This window comes from Argiope bruennichi, chromosome 4 (genome assembly GCF_947563725.1).
Source record: "Argiope bruennichi chromosome 4, qqArgBrue1.1, whole genome shotgun sequence".
NCBI classification, from domain to species: domain Eukaryota; kingdom Metazoa; phylum Arthropoda; class Arachnida; order Araneae; family Araneidae; genus Argiope; species Argiope bruennichi.
The window spans coordinates 96,629,381-96,655,748 of record NC_079154.1 but is presented as its reverse complement, the minus strand read 5'-3'; the positions used below and the strand labels follow the sequence as shown (position 1 = coordinate 96,655,748).

The window sequence follows — 26,368 nt, the reverse complement described above, 5'->3', positions numbered from 1 at the left end:
TTATCCACTCTCAACTCTGGAACTGCTTCCAGCATTTTATTCTACAATTTTAGAACACTATTTTTTGAGAGTTTTGGAAGCTTTCTACAGAATTTTAACTAAAAGCCAAGATTCCTTCTGGATTTCAAGTCTAGAATATTTCCTGTAGAATCATGAAGTCTTTTGCTGCCTGTTGAGTGAATATTTCCTAATCCGGAGCCATCTTCTTTCTACATCAACTGGCCTAGAGCAAGCGAAAATTTTTACTCGCTGGGCATTGATCTTTTAAAGACTAGGTAAGTTGGTGAATTTCGGTAATAACAGAACAATTTGCTTTCAAATGATACATGATCGTTTAGCCTTAAGTGCATCTTTCCCATAAAACTAATTAGATGCTTATAAATCATGCAATTAGTTAATGGATGTATAACATGATTCAATATTTTCAAAGTTACCGTTACTAAGCCAATTTTTAATATGCATGGGAATTATATTGCATGAATACTGTAATTTTTATTATCTCAAGAAGGGACTTTCTACATGAAGTAAAATAAATGGTAGTCTGAAGGAGCAAGATCTGATGAATATGGGGAGTGGGACAATACACACAAAAGAAACAATTCTTAAACTTTCGTTGATCTGACAAAATGTGGGAAAATGTGGTTCTTTTCGAAAGCAACTTTATCATGTATTTTGAAAGTTTCTCCCTAAATATTTCGTTCAAACTCATACTGTTTGTACAAATTAAGCCATTGATAGTTTCTTCAAATAATTCTTAATCTGCAATCTATTGAAATCGTATTTAAATCGCCGAAATCACTCTTTTCGAGTTGTATTTGACGGGGGATGCGCGCCGTAAAAGTCGAACAACAATCTGAGTTTGCTTTTTTTGTTATGAAATGTAACAGAACTTAAATCAAATGCTGCTTATTTGGCAAAATCTTCGCAGGTATTCTGAGCTAAAATACTATATCGATTTTAAATATTAAAAGTCACATACTGATTTTTAAACGCTGGTATCAAATTATTCAATTAGAGCTTTCCTGATGTAAGCAATAACAGCACATCTATTAAACTAATGCCGAGTCGAATGTCTTTATAAACCAATGCTTATAAATACTTTGCTGGTCGCATTTGCAGTTGAATTCCTTAAATCGCAACATAACTAATTTTGATGCTATAGGAAGTAAGTTTTCAGTAACTAGGTGGTGTAAAAATTTTCTTAACTGTTATTATTCTAACACGGGTCCTTCTATATTGATAGAATAAAAACTGTTTCTATTCGTTTTAGGCAAGAGATAAACTCGGAATCCTGAAACTGTATTTTGTTAACGGTTGTGAGCAGAAAGGTGGAGCGTTATGTCGCATAATTCCTCGAATAGTTATCGTTCACCTTGTTATTAAAAGCAAGCATCTCGTCCTTTCATCTTACCTCTTATCCTTTTTAACGAAATAAATGCCTTTAAATGCATGCGCAGAAAGTCGGAAGGTTTTCAAATTTGAGTGAAAAATATTGTGCGAGCATAGGTATGTGTAACCTAATGCCCTTGTAATGGCGCTCTTGCAGATTCAAAAAATACTTTTTTTGTATCTTTTAAAATATTTTCATTGGATTTTTCAATTTGTTTTTATTTCTAATACAAAGGAAAAACTATTGGATTTGTTGTCAAAATTCGATCTCGACATATATACGAAACTACACATGTCGGACCTCCTTAAGTAAAATTTTTGGGAATTCTGATTGTGAACAACATAATGGAAGTTTTAAGCTAAACAACGATTTTTTTTGCAAAGATTTGTAGATTTTTCAAATTTTGTATTAACTTCGTAGTAATTTCATAACTGCGGAACGCTAAGAGCAAGATGGATAAAATTTAGTAAAACAATTAACATCTGAAGTAAATATACCAATCGTATTTGGAGATAATTCAAGAGGTCGACTATCTGCTGATATGTATTTTCACAAGCACTCGAATAAATTATTCAAAACTGCAATGGCAGATATTTACATGGAGATTTTTTTGTCTGCAATCCTAGCTCTGAGTCTAATTTTGGTTAGAATTCAATCAGTCGGAATTTAGGAATCTGAAATACATTCGGTTTTTAATTTTGTATTAACAGTAAAAAAAAACAATCGCCAAAGATCGCATGCAAATATGCTAATTCTTAGCTATTATTCTCCAATGACATGAGGTTAATAATACACAAATACTCTTCGTTTGAGTATCCCGAGACGATCCCATTTCGACTTTCCTCTCACTAAAGGGGTGAAACGCGGGGGGATGTACGCATTTCGGGAATTAAATTTATTGTTAAATGTAAGCATCTTTTTCTTTCATCACTATTTTATGGAGTTAAGATGGGTTTAACGCATGCGTAAAAGCGCAGCGAGTTTTAAAATCCGTTTGTAAATAATAAATTTATTAATTTTGGAAAGACAACATTTATTCCTCGCAAAGTCATACAAACTTTTGAGCAGAGATTGTAATATGCAAAACCTGATGATAATTAAATATTATTCCATATTATGATTTAAACATTTCCCTGTAAATGATTTCAGCTGTGAAAATTGATGAAATGGGACACTTTCAGTAATGAAAGGCAAATTCTTATTGCTGTTCATTTTTTCGGTGCTGAAATTCCAAGTGATACCAAATTCAAATAAATGAGTTACGTGACACTGCTCAGCAATCTGTTACTATTAATTTTTGGCCGCTCGATTGATGAATTAATAAAATTAATCCATTTTTTTTTCAGATATCGTCTGATGAAGTGGAAACCAAATGGAAGAGGATAATCCAGGAATTGTTTCAGTTATCATCAGACACGGGAAGTATCAGCCTGTAAGGACACTGTAAGCGGACAATGGACCTCCAACGCCTGGAACTGTGACAGCTTATGGTCTTTCTACACTTGTAACATATTCCTTATGGTCAGCAATAATTTGAAGGAAATGAATGCATTATTGAAATGTCTGTCATCTTGGTTCCAAATATTATTCCAATCGTTTTTTAGATTCTTGTCGTGGGACATTCGTATTCGATTCTTGGGCTTTTGAAACCTTCCTATTTACTTTTCTTGATTCTAATCGAATTCCTTAAAGAATCTTTAAAATTTCTAAAGTACATTACAGAAACTTGGTAAAATTTGATATATTATATGAAATCTTATACTGATTAATGGAAAATTATTTTATATCGTTGAATTTTCTAAAATTCAAAAAGTTTATTTGATATTCAGTTAACGTTTTGTTATAACGTCATTTCTCAATTTTTGTCTAATTATAATAGCAATATTATTGAAATATTCATACTAAAATGTCTAAAGAAATTGCATACTAAATTTTTTATTTTTGAAAAATTAATCCATTATGTAATTCAACCGTATTTTCAGTTTCATGCCATATAAAAATTCAACAAATGTCGTTTTTGATTAGACTAGATTTTAAAAGTATTTCATAATCTCGAAATATTAATGATTAAAATAACGTGTATAGTTTCAAGGCGATCATTTATGTTTTAAAAGTCATGGCAAATAACGAAGTAAATATCTGCTAATCAGATTTAATCCTTTCATATAATTATCGCTGATAAAATAATAGCAACAGGAATTTATAGCAACTGAAGTATATAATAGCTGAAGCATATTAATTATATTGAATTTTTGTTCATCTTTTATCATATTTCTGTCTGATCTCTAAAATGATGCATATTTGTTTAAATCCTTAATGATAATATTTGAAAAGATCTTTTTAAGTTGAAGAATGCCAAGGCACATTTCTAATAGATTTTAAAAACTTTTTAACTGTATGACTAAACTTAATTTTATTGCAAAATTTCTTGTGTAAATTGTGTCTATCAATAAATTTAACGCACATTATTGTTCTCTCAAACCCTTATTCGACAGAAAATGGAAATTTGCCATTGTATATAGACTCGTTAATTTTGGTAGCGTAAGCTTGTAAAATGATATATGCAGTCTCAGAATTCTTTAATTCTGCATAGCTGTCGAATAAGTGATTTCATTCTTGAGTGTCTATAAAGAAATGAATCCAACTATATGTGGCATTGATTTTAAAGACGACCTTGAAATTCATTGTTTTATAACTATAAAATCTTGATCAAGGATTCAATTTAAGACCGATATTTTGTCATGAGTAAAAGTTTGTGCTTTTCTTGTTTAAAATTATCGAAACTTCTCATGACAAAATTAAAAACATGCATATAAAGAGGCTTTTAATATGAACTCAATGTTTCGAATTATGATCTTATTTGGTATTAAAGTTGTAGTCAAATTCTTTTAATCTAGTTTTTATCGAAGATTCGATAAAATCGAAAATTGTTAAATCTAGACTAGCTCGCATGAAGCTAATGTGAATGTTGAGCGTTAATTAAAATTTACATTTAAAGTTTTATGTCCAAATGTTTCAAACTGTTAGAATGTTTAATATAGTTAATAAAATTTAAATTAATCCATTTACACCACATCCGTGAATAAGATAGTAACGTTTTCTAATAGTGAGCTGTAAAAATTCGCATTTAATCAATATGGAAATCTTTCTAGACATACTAATGTCTGGCTGTCGTAGAATATTATGCTGATGATAATTGAATAATCGTGTGCGTATTATTTTACTCACGATTGCAAATTAGTAAAAAAATTTTATCAAGAAATATATTTTAATCCGATTCCACTTTTAATAAACTTTGGTATATCGATATGTGCAATAATATGTTATTCTTAAAAAGCATAAATATATTAATTGTGGTCTTTGATAAATGTGTATAATTTTAAGCTTTAAAAAAATTTCTTTGGAATTCAGATTTTATCACTTGGATAAAAAAATAATTTCGCGAAGATTTGTTTTCTATCACTAAAAAATTATTCATTAGTAGCATCCACTTAAAGATTCTTCTAATATGACCCTTAAAAATAAATTCTAACTTTTCCCTTTAAACAGAGAATACAAAGCGTTTAAACAATATAATTATACTCTAATTTTTTTTTTTAAATCGTTTCTTCGGTTGGATATTCTTAATTGGTTCGGCCGGCCAACCAATCAAGAATCATCTTAATTTAAAAAAAAAAAAAAAAAAAACATTATTTGATCATCATGTCTGATCACCATGATGATCAAAGTGTTTTAAATAAGTGTAACTTCATTGCAAAATTAACTTTTACAAAAACTAAATTTGATATAAACTTCATTTCCAGAATGAAATGCCTTCTTATTTGTATCTAAAAATTTGGATGCTACTAATAGTAACAACGTAGGTGCAGTCTTTTTTTAAAATTCCATTTCAATATTAAAATTTACTAAGTTCTTATAATTCAGAAATTTTTTTAAATTAAACTTATTCTCTCATTGTAAAACAATTTATCAAATAAGAAGTTAGATTAACGGTTTCAGAATATTTTTAAAAATATTTTTACCATATTTGAAGTGGTTGTCTTTGTTTAACAACTAATTAACCTATCTGATATTTTCATGATTATAAAGTTGAAATTTTTTAATAAATTTTTCACTCGATTCCTGATATGCAGAATTTTGAAACTTTTACTCACATGTGTGATCTGAATTGTACATTTATGCAGTTATAGTTTTTGATTTACAAATTTCAATATTTTCAGCATATAATTGTATGTTTATTGTAATTCATTTATTTCTACATTGGTGGCGCCACCTGGTAATAAATTTTAGAAAAATTAATTTAAAGAAGCCATAATATATGTATAATAATCATACTGTAATATGTATTGCTAACAATATATATTAGTAAAAAGTGAGAAGTAAAATGATTGAATTATTAAATTCTGTTATTAGTAAAACTTTTTACTAATTTATTCTGAATATATTAAGTAGAAGAGTAATATCAGATTTTGTTTAGATTTCAATAGAATTACTATTGAATAATTTTTAATGTATTATTGTTGAATATTTTTTGAAATGAGTATTTTTTCACTTTTAATAGTGCAGTGTTCTTGTAGTTCATCATTGTCTTTGTATCGCAGAGTTGGAAATAAAATTCTTTTTTCCGCATTTTAATTGTTTTTTTAAGATGCTAGAATCTTGATTTAAGCAAATAATTCAAATGAATGACTTAGTGGAATTTAAATTGCTCGAACCATAATATAATTAAGCTTTTCTCTTGCTTATGGTTGAACATCTCCTTACAGGAAGTTCAGTCTCTTCTTACATTCATTTTGAACGATCCTAGAATAATTTTAAAATATCAAATACTTTAAAATTCTTGCACTTTAATTGTTCAGATCAATTATTATAATTCAACTGTTATTAATGAATACTACTATTATAAATGTAGTATTCATTAATAACAAATGAATGAACCTCTCATAAATGTGAAAGTTTGGATGTTTGGTCAATCACGCTAGAACGGTTGAACGGAATTGGATGAAATTTAGCGCTGAGATTATAGTCTGGAATAGAATATAGGCTAGTAATTATTCCACTTAATTGAGTGGTTAATTTTTTATTAATTAAAAACTAACTTTCCCGCCAAATATTAGAGGGCTAATCCCGCGAAAAATGAGTAAGGCTTCAGTTTTTTCCCCCACACTAATGAGCTTAGGCTTAATATATTTTCGACCGATTATTCCAAAGGATTCTGTTTATTTTCTTGGTGTTTGATGCATTTAAAATTAAACATTGTTACTTAATCGATCTTTCGGATTCATTCTGAAGTACTTTTAAACTAAATTAAAATAAAACAGATTAAAGGCAATTAAAAATTTCTAATCTGCATTGCGTTACCCCAACTGGCATTAAAAATTCACGCATGCGCAGTGTGTTCTGATTGCTGACAACTGTTTTCATTTTAGTTAAAAAAATTATGCGTTATACTGTTTTAGCTATCTCGGTCGATAAATAAAATAGACTTGACTTGATTTTAAAGAAATACGGACTCGCCGCTTTGTTTCATTTCATTTGTAAATCAACTGTTTTTAGGTTAGTTGTGTGTTTTTTGTAACTAAATTGTGTTTATGTTAATTATACATTTTTCGCATATACTTAGTTTAAAGTGCATCGGTTTTTAGGTTTGTTTTAATTTTTTTGATTTGTTATTTGATAGTTTTTCGAAATGCCCAGAAGACGCAAATCGAATCTTCCGAAGAGGAGTAATAACGCTCGGGTTATGAATGTAGCTAGAAGACCTGTTTACAATTTTAGTGAGCACTTGCGAACTTCAACCCCCCTCCAGCTGTGGGATAAATACAACGACGCTTTATCAGGAGATATCGTGCATAGGCTGGATGGCACTCAAATGACCTAATCACGAAGCTTAGATATTGATTGAGGATAAAATGATTTCCATACCTGGTAAATATCTCGCTGAAAATGTCCCCGACCGTAGCGAAGAGGGGAATTTCAGGCGAAGTTATGAAGGAGCTAAACTACGACATAGAAGCGCAGGTCAAGGAAATGACTCTACGATTACTTTCCAAACAGCGTCAAGTCTACGAAACGATTCTGAACCGAGTAAATAGTGGAGAGGAGGGATTATTCTTTCTTGATGCACCAGAGGGTAGGGGTAAGACGTTTGTGCTGACTCTCCTGCTAGCCCAACTCCGCAAGGACCGCAATATAGCTCTGGCTGTATCTTCCTCGGGCATTGCTGCAACTTTGCTTAACAGTGGCCATATTGAACATTCCGTTTTCACATTGCAGCTTAATCTTGCAAGCGAACATACCCCAACATGCAACATCACCAAAAAACGACCAAAGACAGACACTACCGAGTGTTGATCAGACCGTCAGTTCTCATACATATATATCAAAATTCCAAAAGAACGAAGTCGCGGGTAAAACCTAGTAATTTAATATATTTAAAGCTTTACTTAACATTTTATAACTTTCAATATATAAATTTCAAGTCTATGATTGCAGTTTTTGTAAAATAGGATGGGTAGTAAAAGTTTGAATTATTTAATCAAAGTATACAAAATTTAGTTTCGAAAGTATTCAGAAAACGGCAAGCCTTTTAAAAATGTATACTTTCAAAATGGTTAGATGTAGAGTATAACATAGAAACGATTGATTTCGCAAATTTATGTACAGAGGGGTATAAACATTCGTACGAAATCCAGATGGAATGCCGATTATAGTCTTGTATTAAAGTTAAAAGAATTTTGAGGATGTCATAATATTAAACCATGCTCAAATAACGAATGCGACATTTGGATCGGCATCTTACCTTGTTGAATTTCGGTTGAGATAGATAATCGTTGCGAGAATGAAAACTTTACACGATGCCGGCACTTTTGCACAAATCTTCGTCTCACCATAAGAAACTTGCACGTAAATTATGCAAAACAAAATTTATCAATAAAGTATTTGTACATATCAAGAGGACTTTTGTTTTTATAAGAGCGTCAACGAGCATTATCATAGCTTTTCTATTAACTTTATTACGTTTACGTTTTTTATAATATTAATAAAGCAGCTTTTTCCAAGTTTCATTCTCTATGCATTGCACACTGCCACCATTTGTAGTACACAATTCACACTTTCGTTGTCACACACAGTGCTCACTCTTCAATTATCACTCCATTTGCTTTTAAAACGGAACAAAAACATTTATCGTGATTTTGATATATTTATTTAGAGGAGTTAATAAAATCTCTTCAGTTAAGACTATCCTGGAAATTCCGAAATGTTATCCGTCAAGATTTTCGCAAACTTAATGCTTTTGTGTTACATCTCGGTTTATTAATTGTTGTAAAGGAATGAATCATTTTACTTTAAACCATTGGTTCATTAAAAGCGAAACTTGGTACAATTTTTATCTTCTTTAGAAGTAGGTAAAAATTGACTTCTAACGGCTCGTAACGAGAGCACATATTTTTATACTTCAAAAATTTAAATGCTTTGCTTAAAAGTGAGTAGTAAAATGAACGTAGTAGTAAGCAAATCTGTTACAAACAACGATTTTTCTGGTTAGACACTGCGAATTAAAAACAAAATGTTAAGAAAAATATTTCGAAAGATGCACTGACGTAGATGGAAAATAAGCCAAATAAAATCGCAACTAAGAATCGGGAACAATTTTCCGCTTTTTCAGAATTCAGCCATTTATTATGAATTTGAATTCGCTTTTACAGGCAATGGATGTATTTAATATTATGAAATCATAAGATTGTTTTTCAATATAAAAATTCAAATGATGTAATTTAAATTCTTCCAAAGATCCAGCGTGTGTGGTCTGCATCAAAACCTCCTCATATACTTTCTAATAAATATCCCAGAGAATGCCTTTGTGGTATTGGCGTACAATAGTTACGAAGTAATAATTGGCGTGAATATAGCATTTTTACTGAATATATTGTGTAATCCTTGGCGATTAATACTTGGCATGCGATGGATAGTACCCGAAGATGTAATTTGTACTTTAGACATGTTTTCCCCAACCGATTGAAACAAAAATTTCACACAGGACTACAGTTGTAATCGCAAAACCCCATACTAAATTTAAGCCATTGCGTCTTAGAGTAATTTACGTTTACATATTTCTGAAAGTATAGACAGACAGACAATCAATTTCTAGTTGGATTTGGCTCAAAATTTAAAAGGTGTCTAGACTACAGATGTTAATTCTATGTATCGAATTTTACATAGAATTTTACTCGGGTCTCTTCGTTTTGTAGTTATCGTTTTAAATTATATTTGAGCGGCTGGACAGACAGACTTCTAAGCGGATTTTGCTTAAATGTGGTAATTTAATGTTGTGGTGGTAATTTAATTTAATGTTGTGGTGGTAATTTAATTTAATGTTGTGGTAATTTAATGTAAAGACCGCATACCAAATTTCATCTATCTGGACCAAAGAGTTTTTGAGTTATCTTTGTCGCAAACAGATAGACTGATAGAATTTTTTCCAAAAATGTGTTTTTTGAAAACAGAGACGTCTAAAACGTGGCGATTTGTCAAATTCTCGAGTTCAAATTTTTTGACAATTATGATACCTTTCACTATATTCACAAGAAAGTGAAAAGCAGTTCGAAGAAACGCTTAATTTTATTTCACTTAATTTATACCGTATTATTTAATCTCCTGTACATCAACTTAATATATTCTGATTTGTATGCTTCTATGAAAACAAATCATTTACGAACTCAGATTTGATTTTAAAAAATAGTTTTTCAATTAGTAAATTAAATAGCGAATCTTTTGAGCCAATATCTCCAACTGCTTTGTAATAATTGAAATCCAATTTATTTTTGAATTGGTTACCTATTTTGCGCAGTCTATTGACCTTTTCAATACTATCTTACTCATTCGTCTACAACAGACTGACTCCGTAGGTCACAACTGTACCAGCTACAGTTAGAAATAGACCTTTTTCTATGACGAGCATACCACCCACCGTCACATTAGAATTAGAATCTTCAATACTTGCAAGCAAAAGCGAGAATGTCATTAAACTGGATTCATCAGCAGGAGAGTTAACGATTCTTCTAGAACATTCTATACCGGCATCTCGTAATTTTCTACTTTCTTCTTGCACTCTGCATCCATTTAAAATTAACCTACTGAATAGATAAACGGCTATGAGGAAATTCCATGAAAGGTACCATATGACCACTTTCGTTTTTAAACTCGCTTCTTCCGACAAAGCTATGTGATGTAAAACATATAGATGAACACTCTGTACAGTAACAAGGTACACACATTCAGAACCGGCCTTCTTTTCAAAAGGGCCTGGATGCAAGAAGTCATTTGGGCCCTAATTTTTTTGTTAAAAAAAAGGAAAAAAAAAATACATATCTGAACATATATAATTAATGCCTATTTATTTAATGCGTGATTTTTTTTTTTTTTTTTGCTAATACATCAATTATTTCAGAATAAATTACAATTTTTTGCAATTCCTTTTTCGATGCTAAATACAGCAAGTGCATTTAAGCGTTCTGAACGGAAGCTTGACCGAAGATAATTCTTTATTAATTTTAATTTGCTGAAAGAGCGCTCAGCACTTGTTGTGGTAACTGGCAACGTAAAGAAAAGTTTTAACACAGTTAATAGATTTAGAAATAACTCATTATAATTATTATTTAGTATGCATTGCAATATGTCTTGTGAGTTATTTAATCTCTTTTATTCAAAATAAAAACCCCGTAACAAACAAATTATTAGTTATTATTATTGGATTAGGTTTTCATCTACATCTGTGTTATAAAACTTTACAAAGTTTTTGGAACATTTCTCTAATTCATATTTTGTGTCTTGTGACAAAGCCTGATGACAGCTACGCAAACACCTTCAATAACTCTTAATCTCTCACTTAGAATAAATTTTTTTCCGGGCGTCTTTGTGGTTTCTAAGGTTTAAGACTGAAATCATGTATAAAGCTTAAAAGGTAAATGTAGGAAGAAGGTATATAAATTATTTATATCATCATTTTTCAAAATGTTAAGTTTTTCCATGCATAAAACATATTTCTAATTAAAGATGAGTTTAACAGAAAATGAAAAAAGCTACAAAATGTAATTATATTTACTACATTCCATATTATTAAATTTTAACAAAATGAATGACTGCATTTCATTTTAGAGGTTTTGAGCATTATTGTGCCACTTGAAGCTTCAATTCAGTTTCTGAATATTTTTTATAGTAAGACACAGTAATTAAAGCTTCGGTAAGACTTAAAATCAATGTCCAGTTACTGCAAAACATGACAAAATCGTGCCAACTTTCTGAAAACTCATCAACAGTCAATCAAATGATGGTCTGCCTAGCCAGGACTTATAAAAGCTAAAAAATATAGTTTATACATAATAGTTTAAGTATAGTTTTATAGTTTGCACTTATAATAGTTTTTTTAAAAAAATTCGAACTCCATATTTTGAGGAATCGGCACGTTTTAGATCTCCCAGAATCTGAGAAACTATGAGTCTATCACGCCTATGAGTGAACACAATTATTCAAAAGCGTTTTCAGCTTGATGGATGAAATTTTGTATATGGGCTCTACTTCAGATTTTAAAATTTCTATCAAATTTTGAACAAAGTGCATTCCGAGGAAATTTGTCAATTCGGTGGTCCGAAAATAATTTAACACGATAGCAACAAAACGCAGAACGCTAAATGAGTAATATTTGATGTACAGATTTAACATCTGATGATGTCATGCCCGTGTTACAACGGAAAGCTCTTGTAGCTTTTGAGGGTAAAGACCCCTGAGAATCCGAGGGTAGAAGTCTGACTTCCAGCTCATACGAAGGTGGCACTCACACACTCGTGTGCACAGCCCTTTTTTAGACGGTCTCTTTCACACACCTCACGGATAGAATAGAGGGGGAAGGACAACCATGCCCGAACCAGAACTCGAACCCTGACGCCGAGATCACGGGAAAGATGCGCTACCCCTAGGCCAGGAGCCGGTGATTTACCATCTGAAGTATTTCAAATTTGGATTGACCGTCTTTCGATCTGCTCGTTCACAAGCGTGTAAACGCAGTAACAGCTACTTAATCTGATAATTTTTCTTATCACTAAAATAGTTTGGTATGGAATTTTGAGTTTTATTTGGTTGACAAATGAGCGTCCAAAATGCATATTCGGTTTTCTTCATTATTTTAGGAAGTATTAAAGACTCATGTAAGGAATTTTGAAAATTAGTGCTTTTTGAATTGATGTTTTTTTCTGCATTAGTTTCGCGTGAATTTTTATCTTTCAGCATATTTTTGAGCGTTTCTTCTCTTTTTCTTTCACTTTTCTTTTACCTTCCACTTCCTTTGCTGAACTAATTACTCCACTAATATGAGATGGCAATCTACCTCAAATACAGTACAGGGCAGAAACTTATTTCTTAATATATTAAGTAAAAAGGAAATTTGTTGTCAAATTTTACTCAACGCATTTTTTACAAATTTTAATCAATTTCAATCTCGATCGATAGTATTCGTTTTAAAACCCTCATGAAAAATCTAGTTAATATTCAAAAAAATATATACATTTAAACCCACATGATTTAATTAAATATTAACTCCCCTCTTTGCTCCCTTCTAGTATTCTATGCTTGATTATTAGATTTATTCCATTGTTAACTTAGTAATAATGGAATAAATCTAACAATCACTCTTATTATTGTTGTTAGCAGAAATATTACTGTTTTATGTTAAACAAACGCACACAATACAAACAATATAATAGTTGAAACAATGAATCCACCTTCTGCTGCTCTGTTAAGAATCATTTTTCTTTTTGCAACTGATCGTTGTGTGACTTTTTTTTTTTTTTTTGCTGAGCTATGCTTGGTGCGTTTTGTGAATATTTCAATGAGGCTACGGCCATCGTTGGATGGATCGTCCTATGGACGATTTTGGAACTGTTTAAATATTACATGTTCCCTCACTTACCCTCAATCGGAGATCTGTTTTTCGATCCCGATTTGGATCAAGATGTTGATATACCATCTGATCCACCTGCGACTAGAGTAGAATCCGTCCCAGTGGTTCGCTCCTACACGGTATTTAGGATTTGCCAGGCTTTAGAACTTCCAGCGAAACTGGCTCCATCTGCAACCCAGAAGTCTGATATCCCTGTTGTAGAATCCTATATGGTCTACAAGCTGTGTTCTGCTTTGGGTTTGCCTGCACGGATGGCTCCTGTCGGAGTGCCACTTGTAGAATCCTTTGCGATCTACCAGTTCTGCTTAGCCTTGGATATTCCAGTGAGATACCGGTCGCAGAAGGACGCAGTTTAACATCAAAACTGTCGTCAGCTGCCCGATGCAGTTTTCAGATCAGAACTGTCTTCGGATGCAGCGATGGAGGGTGGGTGGGCGGGGAACGAAAGTAGCCCACCTCCACGTGGTGTTCCCTGGGCAACGGTGCAGTTTTTTGGAACTGCAACGGCTAAGAGGCTACTCAAGTATGAAACAAATAAGGAGCTTTTTATTTAGTTTGACAAAACTGCGCATCTTATTTTTAATTTTGCGTTTTAATGCCCCAAAATTTCATTATAAGCATCAATTATGATAGCAACAACTGCAATGTTTTTTTTAGATATACGTAAGAATTATATATTTTTTATCCTAAAAAAAAAAAAAAAAAAGAATTTAAAATATGTATTTGACAAAGAATTGTTGTAAAACTCACACATACAGAAAATAAGTAGCGTTGACAATCATAAATCTGAAGGGGGAATCTTATAATGAATTGAATTTGAAAAATTATAGTGATAAAAATTTACAAATTCATAACATCATTCGTCGCCATATATTTATAGCCGGCTATGACGAAGTAGATTAACGGTCTTATGGTCAGAGCCAGCCTTCTCTTCCCTCAATTCATTTCTCTTCCCTCCCCAGCCTTCTCTTCTCTCTTCAAAGGGGCTTGGGTGCAAGAAGTCATTTGGGGCCCTACCATTTTGTAAAGCAAAACAACAAAAACTACAACAACAAAAAAAAATCCCAAATCTGAACATGCATATTTATTTAATGCGTGATTTTTTTCTGTTAATATATTAATTATTTCAAAAAAATTATAATTTTTTGCAATTTCTTTTTCGATGCTTAATACAGCAAGTGCATTTAAGCGTCTGGACACGTGCTTGACCGAAGATAATACTTTATTAATTTTAATTTGCTGAAAGAGCTCTCAGCACTTGCTGAGTCACATTAGTTACTTCAAGAAACCCTATAAATGACTCGTTAATAGTTAACCTTTTCTCTTCAAATTTTACATAACTAATAATAATTGAAGTTTGTTCCTTATGGGAAATATCAGTACAATCCCTTTAAATACTATAGTACAGGGCTGTTTTTTACCATGTTTAATTTTGTTTAGGACTTCATTTCCTAATGCAGAGATAATTAGTTCCTATGAACTATGTGCTAAATGATGCACGATTCTATTTTTCGAATTTATTATTTTATTTATATGATCCGTTAGCACACTGTCGTATTTACTTAATAATTCGATCAAACATAAAAAATTTCCATTATTAGGCTATTCTTTTATTTCGTGATTTCCTCGAAGTGGAAGATTAGAAAAATAGAGTCATTTAACTTGATTTGTTTTACCTATAGTTGAAAGTAAATTTAGTCGTTTTAGTAATTCTTCCCAAGCAATAAACGAATTAAAATGACAACTAGAACGCCCATGATTTTGAATTACAGTTGACAGCTTTTTCCAGTTATTTTAGCCTATAAATCATATAGATTGATCGTTTCTTCTTCTTTTGCAAAACAGTATACAACAAAAACAAAACACGGATTCTTGCGTTTTTGAATAAACTAACCATTTGGCATTTTTTTTAAGTAGTACGTAGGGGAAGATGATCTACCTTAACACTTTAAGCAAAAGCCTGTGTTGTACATGTCTGTTTAGCACAAAACATTCTAAATTTATCAGTTATAATACTTGGCCATAAACCAGGATCATTTATACTCTCTTGATCGTATTTGTTATTGTCATTTCCGTCATTATTTTCTGATTCAGTCATATTTGTATAAACACACGGTTCTTCAACAAATTTCACCGTTTCAACATTTTCATTGCTTCTTTCCTAGTTGAAGTTTGAATTGTAATTTCTGAAGTTGAAGTAATTTCTTTTCCAGAATCACTTCGAAGCTAAGAAAACTGATCTACTTGTGACTTCTTGTGATGTTTAGCTTTTCTTCTTTTTTCTTTTCTGATACCCAGAGCGATATTTCATTGGCATGGACATGGTTATATCTCACAGTATTAAGAATAAATTATCATATTAATATATGCTATACTCTACGCTATTATCTAGCAAGTAAGATAAGTGACTGTAAATCTACATACCTTATAGTAATAATATTTGCAAATTTGCACTAGACTATAATATATACTGTAAACTTCGTATATTTCCAAATCCGTCGAAAATCCGTCGAGTTAGTTCAAATTGATGATTGCTATATTTTCTATTTGCAATGAGAAATTGAAAATTCCACAGACAAATGCTCAAAGCAGTCGATGAAAGTAACTGATACAAATCTTTATACGTTGTGCTGATGTCTCAGATGTCATCTAAGAAGTTGATCGTAAAATGTGACATATGATTCACTTGTGATCGTCTGTTATTCTATTAAATGTGATGCAACCTACCAATTGAATAAACGGCAAGTGAATAAGATATCTGTCATTCAGTGCATTTATTTATTAATCGGACAAAAATCGCTTACTTCAACTGTTTACCATAAGTTCTAAATAGGTAAAGAGTTCTAATTAGGTTTAAGCTATCAGATTTTTTATTACTCAAATCTTTGCTACAAAATAGCAAAGATTTTTGCCGACAGAACTTTCACATTTTTGCCCATCGGTGGAAAAGTGGGTAATGAGAAAGGGGCAATTGCCCTACCTTATGGAAAATAACTGAATGCTCACGGCGTTTTCGATCTATCTCAAACGAAGTTGTTTGCTTAAAATGCAAAAATATTTTTTAAAAGTTTTAATGGCGAAAGTAAGTAAGTAATGGCTTTGACCAATTTTCTTCTTCTTTTCTCTCTCTTACACAACCCCAAACACGCATTCTAGAACCCCGTATTTTTTTACGCTTAAAGGGCCCCACTTTTAATTGGAAAAGCTGACAGCATGACGTCTACCGCTGGTCGAAATGAAGCTCCAAATGTCTACTGAATCTTCATTACGCGAGAAAACTAAGCACAAAATGAACTAGACTGTAGAGATATAAGAAAAGAATACAGGAGGTGTATTTTCCTTTCGCTTTTTCTTTCTTTCTCGAATTCTTCTTTCTTTTCCAGTTTAGGTTTCGTATTGTTCAAACTTCCGTTGATTTAAAAAAAAAATCTTTACTCAGATTCTCAATGTCATACGAAAATGCAGTTTTAAATTACTTTAAAAGGAAAATTCCTTTTTATCAGAGAAACTCACTATCAACGGCAAAAATGTGAAGAGACATAACCAAAAAGAATCGCAACTGAAAATTCGAACGAGGATTTTAAAGAGAAAATAAGAATTGCATTCTGATACATGATCAGATTATCACATTTATTAAAAGAAGAGACATATTGCGTGAAAATATTCCTTGGTTATACTTGTAAAATATGTACTCCATTTTGTAAAATATGTAGATAATTTTTGATTCATTTAATCTGCTTGAAACTTTCAATTTATTTCATTCATGGCTTCAAACTGCATACATAGTCACATTTATCTATCATTTTCAGCAATTAGTTTCTATTATTAGGATCTAAATCAAATCGCTTAGGTTGTAAAACAAAATAAGCGATGCTCCACATAAGAATAATAGCTCCACATTAGAATTAAAAAAAAAAAAAAAGGAAAATTTGGATAAACAATCTAAGATAAATTCCAAATATCAGTAAGCAGTTATTTGATTGTCTCAACAAGACCAATGCATGTACTGCATATTTTATTTTGTCTCAACAAGACCAATGCATGTAATACATTATTTTATTGCACGCTTTCAATCATTGAGATTTAATTTTTAAATAAAAACAAAATGTAGAAAGAAACCAATTCAGAAATTTCTTAGCGAGTTAGAATACATCTTTTATTTGTCGAGTTATATTTTTAACACTGATTTATGTATAATTATGTGACAAGGAGAAGTTAAATACTTGTTTTTAAAAGTTATTTCACCGGCGTCCTGACATAGGGGGTAGCACGTTTTCCCCGTGATCTGGGCGTCCTGGGTTCGAGTCCCAGTTCGGGCATGTTCTTCATCTGTTCTATCTGTGGGACGTGTGAATGTGCCCCCCCCCTGTAAAAAGAGGATGTGCAAGCTAATGTGATGCGTGAGTAGCTAAGACGCTCTCTTGGCCCTACTTGGCGCTACTAAAACAAGAGACGCACCCTTGGCTTAAAATTGTTGACTTCGTCAGCGAGCTTTCCAGTGGCAAGTGCCATTAGAAACAACAACAACAACAAAAGTTATTTCAATAAATAATCACATGTATTGCAGCATTAAGGCTTGAGCCTGACTTTCAAAACAGTATTAACAAAAGAAATCAACTAAAGGTACTTAAGGACCCAGGGACAGGATAAAAATAATTATAGGGGCATAAAAAAGTAATATAAAATTGTTTTATATTACTTGAAGCAAAAGTAAAATCAGCAGATTTAGTAATTTAAATTATTACAGTGAATAAATTAATACAGTAATAAATGAATATAACAGAAAATGTAAACGAATGGATTTGACTTCTGGAATAACATGATGAAAATGAAAATAGTTCTTTGGATCAAATCTGTAAAAGCAAATTTAAGTTCTCATCGAGAATTATGTTAAAGAAATTTAATGGAGTGATTAAAATATCAGTTTAGTAAAATTAATAATGATCCAACTGTTATGAAATTAATAAATTTAAATGCTAAATAGAAAGTATGCTGCCCTCTAACAGAAAGCAAGAATTGGTTGAACATTTTCTATCATTGCCAGAAAATTATCTCAAATCGGTTTCTTTAAAGTCACATATCAGATGAGAAGATTTATTAGTAGAAATCTATGTGAAAGATATTAAAATTTACAATTTCTTGGAACTTATGAAATCAATCGTAACACTTCCAATTTTATGTGATCGGATTAAGAAAAGGCATCGGGGAATACTTAGGAGTAACACTTGAGAAATAAATTGCAATGTTGTTTTCTGTTAATGGAGTGGAAATTTGTAATTACGATTTCTGACACTTTGAATTATCTCAAATTATTTTGCATCATTTCTTTGAAGATGAATAGTATGTGCAATTTGTAGATAAATAAAGTATAATAGGTGGTATCAAAAAATGTATATTCGTCAACTGAATTTAAAAAGTTACAGGTTGGAAAATATTGCTAATAAAAAGAAACTAAACATATTAAATATTTATGACATGAATGTCGCAGATGACTGTATGTTCTTTTTTTTATATAATCCCTTCCACTTATAAAGAAGAATATTAAATCAAGTTTGAAGAACATAAAAAAAGAGCTCAGAAATCCAAAACGTGAGAGTTCTAACTGGTGCGCTACGGGGAAACTACTGATTAAAGCAGAAAGCGGCCCATCGCTTGTATCAGAGTAGAAACGGTGGACTCGGTTTGTGTTCCAGACTCATAAAACGACTTTATTGCTCCTTTTCAGAGGCTCCGACTACAACCGATCGTAGGGAAAATCTGTAATGAAATCCTTCTTCTATATTTATGACTGACATGCAACCCAAGTATACAGAACCTCTCTTCTCAATCTTCCATTGAAGGTTATTGAAAACATGTTAATAACAAAGCATTCGAAATTAATATCATCATTTCAGCAAATGGATTTTTTCAGTCTATTTGACTCAATCAAGCAAATAGTTTCGAAGTCGCATATTTTTTGAAATTTTCATTAGCTATTTATTTAATTGTGATCATATAATGCTGGATATATTCGTAGAATTAAAAAGTATTGGTCGTGCAAACGAATTATTTTTCCAAATGATTATTTAAATCAAAAATAAAACAAAAGAATTGATTGAAAAGGGATGAGAAAAGGATTTTTCCCCTAATGCCAAAAGAGTTCATTCAATAGATGTTAAAAAACTTCAGAGATTGGAGAAGGATCTGAAGATACTGCTTATTTGTAACAGCCTTTTGAATAAACGCTTTAATGCTTAACTAAACTAAACACATAAAAATACTGATAAAAACTTAATAATTATTTGACACAAATTTTAAATAAAATTATTATCGACTTTTATATTTAGTTGCTTCCGTTTTGTAAAAATGAAATTGTGCAATCAATTTTTCATACACTTCCTGATATGCTAATGTTACGAATTCTTGTACATTTATGTATTTTCGATAGCGCCGGCGTCCTGGCATAGGGGTAACGCGTCTTCTCCGTGATCTGGGAGTCCCGGTTTGGGCATGGTTGTTCTTCCTGTTCACTCTGTGAGATGTGTGATTGTGCCCTCTTGTAAAAAGGGGTCGTGCAAGCGAAAGAGTGATGCATGAGTAGTCGTACTCTAGGCCCAAGTTGGTTCTACGATAAAAACAAGAGGCGCTCCCCTTTAGGCTTAAATCTGCTGTCTTCGAACAGCGGGCTTGTTAGTGGCAAGTGCCATAAGAAACAGCATTTTCGATAGCTATACACTTAATCAATATTTTCAGGGACAAAAGATTAACTATTTAACTTTTACTTACTTTACAATTATTATTACAATTAATTACCTAACTTTTTAACAATTAAACTATTTTAATATTTTTATAGCTGATATTAATAAAAATACCATTCCATATTAATGATGTTTTAAAAAGTTGATTAGTCCACCTGTTTATAAATTTAAAAGACTCATTTCAAGTTCCAATAATTTTTTTAAGATCAAGAATGATATATTAAAACAAAAAATAGAAAATAATTTTAAAAATAAAAGTAATTCTCATGTTCACTACACAAATAAAAAAAGTTTTTTCAGAACAGTTATTTAATTTCTTTCTTCTTTTTTATTAATATAAATTTAGAGTTTTCACATATTAGGTAGCAATTAACAGACACTTTTAGCAGTTTACTGATAATTCTAAAAATGTAATGAAAAAAATATCGATTTAAAAATTTGTTGTAATTATTATACTGTATTTTTATTTACTCAAATTCTTGTAAAATGAAAATTTTTATTTAAAAAAAAAACTCGAATTGTTTGAGCTGAATTTCTTAAGAATTTGTGTCTGTAGTTAATTCTTTAACTTCATTGCAAAAACTGTATAGATAGGTATTTGCAACAAAATATTTTAAAATTTCGAAATGAGGCATTTTTTTTTACAGCCACATGAAAGCATTACCCATGTCTAATGCAAAATAATTATGAAGAACATAAATATTTTCACAATATAATCTAGTTTCACTTGCTTAATTCAGTGATTCGTGACACTTTTCTGAATATTGTTTCTCTTTTTAAAATCCTCTTGCATACAGCATTTCTCGATTACTGAACCGTATCATGCATTTTCCCCTTTCTTTTGAACATTTAGTTAGTGTAATTATTTAAAAAATAAAAGAATTTTTTAATTTTAATCTCGGGAATTTGGAAAATCTTTAGAAGCAGAGCATTCGAAATTTATTATTCCAGAATGTTGCCTTTTTCTTTTCCTTTTTATATACAAAGTATATTAAAAGGAAAATTGCAAAAGTCGAAAAAATCTATTTCGAGATTTTTTGATAAACTTGCGTACATTGTGGAGTAATATATATATATATATATATATATATATATATATATATATATATATATATATATATATATATATATATATATATATATATATATATATATATATATATATATATATATATATATTGGAATAGGTCTTCTGTGATTATGATAAATATAAACGTACATAGCTAGATGAATGAAATTTGGAAGTCTCGATATCAAATTTGTAGATATTTATCAACTTTCACAAGAAGATTGTTTGTCTGTCTGTCTGCAGGCATGTGAGCCAAGAGCGAGATGAATGAACTTAAATACAAAGTTTTATCTTCAGAATTGTAGAAATTTGACAGCAGAGATGACTACATGAGGATTTGTATATTAGCGTGTATGTTAATGTAATAATTCGAAAATATAACGTGTTTTAACCAGACTGTTTACGGCCCGCTCTCAGCCTAATGACCATATACAGCTACCGAGTTTAAAGCAAGCGCCCACAGTTTCTGAGTTTTAATAATGAATTCTTCACCATCGACCACTAAAACACTTTACACCCGATGGTGCAAAGTGTAGAGCTAATCTATAGCCCTTGTGCAGATTAAAGTCTTTAAGATAAAATTTTTATAAAACCTGGAACAACTATAAATTTAGTTGATAATAAATAATGATGATAAAATGAAGGATTTATAAAATGAAGGAACTTTCACTCAACCTCTACTAATATAAAGATAATTGTGTATATTTGAGTGTGTCAGAGTTCTACAGATCAGACTATTTTAAAATTTTAATTAGAATTGTAATTAATTAACATTTCTAAGGTAACTTCCGAAAATATATTTTGAACAAATATAAATTTTACACTGATTCAAAATTTAAAAATTGCTTTTTTTTTATGATACCTAGTGGTGCACATTTTCCCTAAATGTTGGCAATCTTTAATTTATTCTACCCAATTTCCAATAATAGATTACCTTGTTCCCCTGAAATTCAAATCGTTTTCATTGCTTCATCAAATCATTAATCACATGATTTTTTTCCCATTTAAAACTAAAGAAGATGGATTCCATAAAAATGTGTGTCATTTGCAAAACGAATAAAACAGTGAAATTACATTATCATGGAAATGGGAAAACAGAAGAACTGAACATTTACATTTTTAATAGCGCTATGACTAGTCTCCATTAGAAAGATTGATGTGTTCAATGGACATAAAATATGTAAGAAAACTAACATAAATGCACTTTAATGGAATTTTGAGGAAATCATGGACTTAAAATTGATTCAACTGAAATGAAATATAACCAATATCTCCAAAGAGCCAGTGTCTTCCCGATGGTGTGGAGAGGGGGGGGTACCAGCTCAGTGTCGTCCTCGTTATCAGACCGCGGTTCAAAATTATGAGGTCTGTCTCAAAATAGCCCTAGTGTTGCTTTACAACGGGATGTAAATATAACTAAACTAAACGAGCCAGTTGCTAACCAACAAATAAAGTAAAAATGTTTAAAACTTGCAGATCATACTTGAGAAAAACCAGGGATTGTAGTCTCAAATTTTTCTCACATACTTTCAAATAAGTTAAACAGAGGAGTTTCACAGTTTCTTTGCTTAAAATATATCCTATTGGATAAAACAATAGCAGCGTGTTTGGTACGGTTAGTCAACCATCTAACTCTCCGACCCGCCCTAAGGCACACGGATTAAAACCATAGAACTGAATGACCGGACCGCCGCAACAGCAATTGGCGGGAACTGTGGTTGAGTCCTAAGGGCCGTCACCGGCCACGGTACAACCCTCCCCGAAGGAAGTCCCGTCATCGATGGGAGGAGCCAGATCCCCCACCTATTAGTGTACCCTCCAGGGTGGCGAGATCCAACCACCATGCCGGAAGCATCTCATCCTCATTCCGAGGTGCCCCCCCCGAGGGTCTTTGGTACGGTTAAAATGGAATTCCATTCCAAGTTATCAATATTTAATTTTTTATGGAGAAAAATTCATATATATAATTTTTTTCATTATTTCATTTTGCAATTTTTAGTAGTTTTTAAGTGATTAAGTTTTTAAGTATGCATTTTATCTTGAGTTTATAAAGTACAGTAGCATGGAAATTCCATTTTTCTGACATATTAAAATTTCTTATTTAAGAGCTTTTTAAGTGATTTAGTATAAATCAATTTTTTTGAGCAATTTCAGCAAAGTTTCTTCAAAATTTTCCGAACGATTTCATAAATATTTTTTTCCCAACCCAGAAGACTTTTTGTGCTCTTGATTTCTTCAAAATAGTATCAAATGAGTGTATTCAATGCCCACTATATCCTTATCTCTACTAATGCTGAAAGCTAATGGTGTGTACTGTTTTCTATCTATTGATGCTCTAACATTTTATATACAAATGTAAATTTGTGAAATTTGGCATATTTTAGGGAGAAAAGATGTCCCCCCTCTTAGCGATTTTTGAAGATTCTTTTATTAATTAAAAATTAATATAAATACAATTAATTAATACTTAAAGCATGGTAATTTATTTCATGAATTATTTAGAGTATATTTCAAAATATTTTTAATATATTTAAAACAATATTTTTAATATTTAATATTCTAACTTCTGGAAATATTATTGCGCAAAAATACTTTCTTAAAATTCCAAAAAAATCTTTTCAGTGATAAAACGTAATTACGCAATTCTTCCTTAATTTTAAAATATGTGTAACTATGTTTCTAAATATGCAGCATTATTTCAATTGATGTACTTAAGTCAAATTAATTAATGATTTTATCAAATCATCAAGTAGTTTGTTTTTCTTCTGTTGAAAATTATCATAATAATTTTTACTTTCTCATATGTGAAGTATATAAATCATAACTGAATCCTAGTTTAGGATGCCCCCGAATTCGCTACCAATATGCTAACCCAAAGAAGCAAACGGACTATTTTTTCTAGTAACCCTAATACTGATTTGTTTATAATTTTTTTTTGCTTGTTGAGTTGTATATCTACTACAGCAGTTTTGTGAGAAATTAAAATTAAAAATAATCGAGAAATAAATATCCATTAAAGAATTTAGTTGAATTACGTTTTATAATTGAAAATAGTATTATTGCTAATAAAATATTCAGTGCTATTTTTAAAGTGAACTAAAGTATTATTTTACCTAAATCATCAAAGGATTCGAATTCGAAATTTTGATGAATTTTCACATTTCAGACTATCCTGAATATGAAGAACATCTTTTGGAATTATGTCAGTAAGACGCTCTATTTGTCTGAGAATGCTAAAAAAAAAAAAAAAAAATTAAAAATACTTTGAACTGAAAAGATAAAATTTGATATGTGATCGTTACACAAAATTAATACTCTTCTTTGAAAAAGTTGAATTTTATATTAATAAAAAACTCTTAGTACTTTATTTATTGCAATGTATCTTTTAAGATTAAAATATATGTTTAATGTTATTTGTTATGTACCTACTTTCATTTAATAATGATATGAAATTAATATCATTAAATGCATAGTTTCCACGTTTTATTCAGAAATCTTTTGAAAAAAGTGACAATGGGGAAAAAATCAAAATAAAATTAATACAACAAATGTTTACATATGGAAAAAATCATATAAAATACATTACGAGAAACACACTAGAAATTGTTTGAACATTAATAGGCCACAAGAAAGACATACAAGACATTTTTTTATATAATAATAATTATACATTAATAAAAATTAACTGCGTGCTTTAAAAAGGCACAAACAACGTCGTTAGTGAATTTCCGAATACAACTATGAATTCATTCATGAAATAAACTTAAATTCAGTCTTGCATACAGGATCTCAAGTTGAAATTCATTGAAAAATATTTCAAACATGCTCACACATATTTTAAAATAGAACGTAGTCCATTTCACTTAAATATCTTCCTTATGTCACGTAATTATAAAGAATAAAATAGATACTCCACACACACTGCATATGAACAATTTATGGAACGGGTTTCATAACAAGCGTAACACAATTATGCACAATTATTCATTATAATTTCAATGACTTCATGCACGAAATGTAGCATTAACGCTCATAAGTTTGAAAAACATCCACAGTGCCCTGGAAAAAAAATGAATGCATATCCAATTTACAAAACTGGAACACAAATTAGCTTTCTCCAACATTTTCTACTCTCCATCAAGTCGATCGTGAAATGTGTTTGCTAATCAGGGCTACCAAGATGGTGAAAGTAATTAAGAACATAGGAAAAGGTGATTGGTAGTTCGTAATGGCGGTATTGCAGCCATCGCTTTCGCAGGTATATACACAGCCTTTATACTCTCTTTTTTCGCCCTCGTGGTACACGAACTCACAAAAGTTACCAAGGTCCCGAGCAGAACAAAAGCGCCTTGTTCCGACGAAACCTAAAATATAAAGTTCAGTTTAATTAGTTAAACATAAATTCAAACGCATAAGACGTAAATAAGAAAAAATAAGTGTGAAATAAGTCATTAATGCCGGGTTTACATTCGTCCTGTTATAAGTAAGCCAGTAAGCAGATAATTTCATAAGATAGATTCAGGCATTCTATTCTTGCCGGCAATTCTTCTATAAATTGCCGTTTTGGCGTTCCTGAAACTTTCTTATTTCACCGGTATCATATTAAAATAATAGATATTTACACAAAGAAACATGGTAAATAAAAAAAATTAAATTTGGAAAACTATAGAAAAATAAAATGAAAATTTCGCATTAGAAAGAACAAAAAATGTCGGAATTAACCTATGATAAGCGATCAATTTTTTCAAAAAAACCACCAAGTTCTACAAACGCATGCGCGGTAAGAAAAAAAATACAATACAGCAACATGCTGTGCCGTCGGGACAATTATTTGCCATGGACCAAGCAGCATTTTCCAGCCTTTCTACGCATGCGCTGCCAACTGGCCGTCTTATAATTGGCCGAGTGTAAACCCTCCATAAAGGGAGCATAAGGGGACATCGCCACATATATATATATATATATATATATATATATATATATATATATATATATATATATATATATATATATATATATATATATATATATATATATATATATATAATATTTCAACGCTATTTATTATTTTTTGCTAAGTAGAACATATTCCAAAAAAAAAAAAAAAGAGCTGGTGTTGACATTTGAAAATTTTGTAACTGTAATCGTAACTGTTGGTTAGAGTTTAACTGCTGTTTTTCATATAATTCTTGAACGTGTACCTCAAAATACTTGAA

General features: G+C 30.9%; 1 protein-coding gene across 1 annotated transcript in view; it reads right to left on the bottom strand.

Annotated features, from left to right (window-relative positions):
- Nucleotides 1-24,668: 24,668 nt before the first annotated feature.
- Nucleotides 24,669-26,368, bottom strand: part of LOC129966505 (U-scoloptoxin(05)-Sm1a-like) — a 42,468-nt gene continuing 40,768 nt past the window's right edge. Inside the window, exon 3 of the mRNA XM_056080939.1 lies at nt 24,669-25,516. Within this exon, the coding sequence (XP_055936914.1) occupies nt 25,290-25,516 (227 nt within the window). The 3' untranslated portion in view covers nt 24,669-25,289. The remainder of the gene's footprint in view (nt 25,517-26,368) is intronic.